Source organism: Rana temporaria, chromosome 12, assembly GCF_905171775.1.
Source record: "Rana temporaria chromosome 12, aRanTem1.1, whole genome shotgun sequence".
NCBI lineage: Eukaryota > Metazoa > Chordata > Amphibia > Anura > Ranidae > Rana > Rana temporaria.
The window spans coordinates 8,882,771-8,888,770 of NC_053500.1; the positions used below are offsets into that span (position 1 = coordinate 8,882,771).

Consider the following 6,000-nt stretch of genomic DNA (forward strand, 5'->3'; position numbering starts at 1 on the left):
TCCTACTTCGATCTCTTCAGGGTGATGTTGGAGTTTGTAAAATATTATAATTTGTAGGGAAGAAACACAATCACCAGCATTGGGCTCCTGCTTAGATTCCTTCCAGGTGATGTTGTAGTTTGTAAAATATTATATTTGCAGGGATAACATACAAACTACAACATCACCTGGAAGGTATCTAAGCAGGAGCCCAATGCTGGTGATTGTAAAATATTATATTTGTAGGAAAGACATATCGACATTAACATCACCTGGAAGGGATCTAAGCAGGAGCCCAATGCTGGTGATTGTAAAATATTATATTTGTAGGAAAGACATATCGACATTAACATCACCCTGAAGGGATCTAAGCAGGATTTAATTGCTGGTAATGTTAAAATATTATATTTGTAGGAAAGACATACCAACACCAACATCACCTTGAAAGGATCTAAGCAGGATCTAATTGCTGGTAATTGTAAAATATTATACTTGTACGGAAGACATACAAACTCCAACATCACCTGGAAGTGCTCTAAGCAGAACCCCAATACCGGCGATTGTAAAACATTATATATTTTTTTAATATACTAGTGAAAATTCAAAGTAACAACGTACAATAAAAGGAAAAAAACTAAATAAAATTAGAAGCAATTCTCCAAAATCACCATAAAATTCACCCAAATGAGATCACCAATCACACCTCTGTGATGTCACCGGTTCACAGAGATTCAATAGGCCTACAAGCCTTGCCTCCACTGTTTAGGTGACAGGTCCCCCTTAGCCACCACATTCCTTTGACTAAGCCCCGTTATATTCTAATATCTATAGCACGACGACGACGAGCAATCTTTTTTTTTTTTTTCGCAGCTTCTTTTTCCCTGATAAACAATCTGTAGACAAGATGTGTGCACGCCAAACAAGATGGACTTGTGGGAGTTTCAATTAGTGAGCTGGATAATGAAGCCGTACACTTCCTGCAAAGCCCAACAGGCTCGGCGATAGGCATCTCGGATGTAAACGCTCGGTGCCAATCAGAAAATGCACTTGTGTTTAAGAAGGCTCTTGCCTAGGGGCACATTAAATTGTGTGTGTAGGAAAGGATGAGGGGTGGGGGGTGGGGGGGGGGGGGTGAAGTCTTGCATACAGCCAGAATATAATGCCATTGCAGAATATAAACATTTCCGGACTTGTTTAATATGTCTATATCACAGGAAGGACGAGCGAGGGGTCGAACGGTGACACCTTGCCAGTTATAAGGCAACTGCTTCCGAAAAAACAAATCTGGGTGCAAAAGGGGGGTGTCCGATAATCTGTGATTTTTCTGGATAAAGCAAAGTGAGGGAGTGCAGAGTGAACTGTGAGCCGCTGTGAATTGTATATACTGTACGTCTCAGAGTTTACTAATAAAGTTTTAAAAAAATGGTGGTGCCCTGCGTTAATAAGGGCGGGGGGCGTCAATAAGGATAGTTGCAAGCTGTGAGTATTTTTTTTTTTTAAAAGGAACAACATAAAAGCTTTGAATCCTGAAATATTATATATATATATATATATATATATATATATATATATATATATATATATAAATATATATATAAATAAATAAATATATATATAAGTTTAAAAAAAATTATATATATATATATATATATATATATATATATATATATATATATATATTAAAGAAAAAATAAATAAATATAAATATATATATAAAATCAAAAATAAATTATATATATATGTGTGTGTATATTTATTTCCCCAAAACAAATATATATATATATATATATATATATATAAAATAAACGAATAATATATAATTCAATATATATATATATATATATATATATATATATATATATATATATAAAAAATAATAAAAAAAATGTAATATAAACACAGACACTCACAGGTGTCTATACCTTTTATACACGGGCGTGCTATCGGCCTTGCATTTTTGCATTAGTCTTATAAATAAACTGACTTATACATGTATAATTGATACCTTCCCTTTGCCGCACTTTATAAAATCGTCAGGGCCCCCGTCTCTTTCCACTGACAGAAATGCATTAAGGCCCCCGGCTTGTGATGGCGCACAGCAATATACGGCGCCTTAACGAACGCTTCTTAATTATGATGTGTCTGTTGGTAAACGCCATACCTTCACTTTCCATCAGGAACATATTGCAGGTAGCTGCAAACGCTTAATTATCTTTCCTGTTCACCCACCGATGGCATGCGCCTATGACAACAAACATCAAACCCTGCGGGGTACCTGGCAGGGATATGGGGGGGGGACAGTCCAGACATAAAACTGAGCCGGTGGCACTTTGGGGGGGGGGGGGGGTTTTAATACATAACTCTCCCCCATATATGAAGTTGTCCCCCTTTTTCTTTTTTTTTCCACCCTTGAAAGTCCCTCATAAAATATTCACAGCGTGAGCGCTGTGATTTTAGCGGCGTGGTGTTTGCATCAATTTACTTCGGTGGAATCAAACTAGCCCACTGCGTGAATATATTTGCATGCGTTTGTGTAATCCTCAAATTATAGGCTTTCGGGTCGTCTCTACGTCACACGGGCTTTTCAAAACACGTAGCAGCTGTAACAATGTTTTGGGATGTAAACAAAAATAAAAAATTATATTTCGAATTATTACAACCAGAAGGGAGAGAAAACTTAAAATAGAATAAAAAAAATAATAAGAAAAAAAAAAAAAAAAACAACAGGTAACAAGGACAAGCGATTAAAATACACTCGGTGCGTTAAAGACGCATTTTCTCTCCGCGCCGAACCGCCGCAATTATAATTAAAACCACAAGATCTAATTATGGGGGGGCAGCTCCAGCTTTTTTCTTTTTTCACAGGAGACGTATGCTGCTCCACCATAGACCATCAAGGAGCGTCAACATACTACATGCCTTACCCGCCCCCCCCCCCCCCCCAATCCCTGAAAACCGGAACATTAATCATTAATCGTTCGCTCTGTGTCCCAACTAGGAGAAGCCAGACGTGCAATTTTAATTGGTAACCAAGTTAACGACTTTGCCGTTTTTTTTGCAGGTTTGAACACCATCCCAAACTTTCCTGAACAAAACAAAAAGAAAAAAAAAAAAAAATCTGAATATTGTAAATAAATAATATATAAATTATAAATAAGGAATAAAAATGCTGCGTTAGGCTGGCCATACATTATACACTTTTCTTGTTACATTTCCTTTAGATTTACCTTTATCTATGTAGTGTGCAAAGGGCCTGCCTGATTGCATCCAAATTGAAAGCGTTTAGGTTTGACCTCCTATTACACGGTGGGGAAAAATTGTACAAGAAAATTGTATATAGTGTATGGCCAGCCTTCGTAAATAATTTTTTTTTTAATCATTATTTTTAAATCCTGCAATACAGATTGACGCAAGGATGCAGCCATTCACCGATAAGATATCTAAAATAAATAAAAAATAAATAAAATAAAAATAAATAATAATAATAATAATAACATTTTTTAAAACAAGTTTAGAGATGGCCAGCATGCCAACGGTACAAATCCACAACAGAGGCATCCGGCTGTATACCTGACGCGGCCTGTCCCATTATCCGGGGGAGGATAAGCCACCAAACCGTAAAACACAGCCTTTTGTTGTGCCATTAATGACACGGCCATGTTTCCTTCAGCCTGCTAATTAAAACCGTCTTGAGCAGAGGGGGGATTCTGAACCAAAGCAAGGAAAAAAAAAAAGTAAATACTGGTAAAGGCCACACTTCCTATTCCCACCGCTGGAAAAGCATCACCTAAGTTCAGCTGACCCCCCCCCCCCAACCCTAAACTTTGAACATGAGATCAATCAACAGAGCGCCTTGGGTTCAAAAATTTACTCCCCCCATCAGGAAAAATATAAGTTTGAAAGTTACACCAGTATCACAACTCGAACTTCTTCGGACCCAGAACTCCTAAATGGCACGCCGCCTTTATTTTTTTATTTATTTTTAATTAATTGTAGGCCTTAGGCTGGCACAGACATAAAAGGTTATAAAAAAAAAAAAGAAAAAAGTAAATAAGCAATTGGAAGTGTTTTTTTTTTTTTTTTGCTAACTCTTCAAAAGCCAGCTTCTGGCGTAGAGACAGACACACTACAGAGAGCAAGAAAAAAAAAAGACACTTACATAAAACAGCCAAACAAGACAATAATTGTGCGGTCTGGGCGAGGGGAATCTGGAGGGCAGCGTTTTGCGTCAGTGTCTCTCCGGTTACCATGGTAAATGATTTATTGATACTGATCAAGAATAAAGAGATCAAACGCCGCCACATGACAGGTGATCAATCATGTGTCAAATCAAAGCTGGCAATCATCTGGAAAGGACGATTTCTTTTTTTTTTTTTTTTTTCCCGCTGGGTGCGGCTGGCGAGCAAAAAAAGCACACAACGTTACAAAATAAAAAAAATAAAAAAAACATACACAGCAATTTCCCGGCACACAACAGGGACATTTTATTATTAGTCCAGCAATTAAACCGGCTTAAAGGGAAACTCTTTAGGAGATTGGCTGAGTCGGCGGGGGGGAGGGGGGGCAGGCTGACTGCCGGAGAAGTAACAGGAAGTATCAAATAGTAACAATTTGATGTGATTTCTGCTTCTCTCTCTCTGCTTTTTGATACATCAATGTCAATCCCACATCAGAAAAAAAAAATATATAAAAATCACAGCACCCCTCTCCCCCCCCACAGGACCTCAGCAGGAGGGCAATACCCCCCCCCCACCCCCACATCCCAGACAAGGAGCAGAAAGTTGGAGCAGACTTGGGAGATGGGAAAAAAGTTGGAGAGGAGACGGAGCAGATGGGCAGAGGCATGGAGAGTGTAAGAGATGATCAGGAACAGCTGAAGAGATATGGAGGACAGGGGAAGGAAAGGGGGGGTCATGAGAAAATTACATTTATAGGGGGGGGGGGGGGTGTGTTCTTACCTGCTGCCCGTTTTGGTGCCTGCTGCTTCCTCCTGGGCATGACGCCTCGTCCTCTCCTTCCAGGCTCCCTTCTTCAATCCAGGTCAAAGCAAATAAGTAATGGAAAAAACAAGAGAGAAAACAGATTGCCTTGAGTATGATGTGCGGAGTCTCCCCCCCTTCTCTTCTCTCCCTCCTCTCCTCTCCTCAATGGATGTCCTCAGTTCTGCTGATCATCCGCAGGGTGACAATAATCCTGGGACCCCCCCTCTCCCTGGTGCAGGGGGGGAGGTGGCGGTGGTGGCGGTGGGAGAGAGGAGGGCAGGGGCACCACTGACTGCTCTTGTCAGATGCCAGGCTGGGAGTGAGATGGGCAGGGAGGAAAGGCGTCTCTCTTCTATCACACACAGGCAGCCAACATCCATCTACTCTACAAACTGAACATTACCAAACTCCTCCTCCCGACCTGATGACAGCCAGTGATCCCTCGCTCCTCTCCACCTCCTGTCCTGTGCCTCCTCTCCGTATACTATCCCTCGCTCCTCTCCACCTCCTGTCCTGTGCCTCCTCTCCGTATACTATCCCTCGCTCCTCTCCACCTCCTGTCCTGTGCCTCCTCTCCGTATACTATCCCTCGCTCCCCTCCACCTCCTGTCCTGTGCCTCCTCTCCGTATACTACCCTCCACCTCCTGTCCTGTGCCTCCTCTCCGTATACTACCCTCCACCTCCTGTCCTGTGCCTCCTCTCCGTATACTATCCCTCGCTCCCCTCCACCTCCTGTCCTGTGCCTCCTCTCCGTATACTACCCTCCACCTCCTGTCCTGTGCCTCCTCTCCGTATACTACCCTCCACCTCCTGTCCTGTGCCTCCTCTCCACCTCCTGTCCTGTGCCTCCTCTCCGTATACTACCCTCCACCTCCTGTCCTGTGCCTCCTCTCCGTATACTACCCTCCACCTCCTGTCCTGTGCCTCCTCTCCGTATACTACCCTCCACCTCCTGTCCTGTGCCTCCTCTCCGTATACTACCCTCCACCTCCTGTCCTGTGCCTCCTCTCCGTATACTACCCTCCACCTCCTGTCCTG

General features: G+C 41.9%; 1 protein-coding gene across 1 annotated transcript in view; it reads right to left on the reverse strand.

Moving 5' to 3' along the window:
- TSHZ2 (teashirt zinc finger homeobox 2) overlaps nt 1–5,407 on the reverse strand; it is a 198,304-nt gene extending 192,897 nt beyond the window's left edge. The window contains exon 1 of the mRNA XM_040331371.1: nt 4,938–5,407. Within this exon, the coding sequence (XP_040187305.1) occupies nt 4,938–4,977 (40 nt within the window). The 5' untranslated portion in view covers nt 4,978–5,407. The remainder of the gene's footprint in view (nt 1–4,937) is intronic.
- Nucleotides 5,408–6,000: the final 593 nt, after the last annotated feature.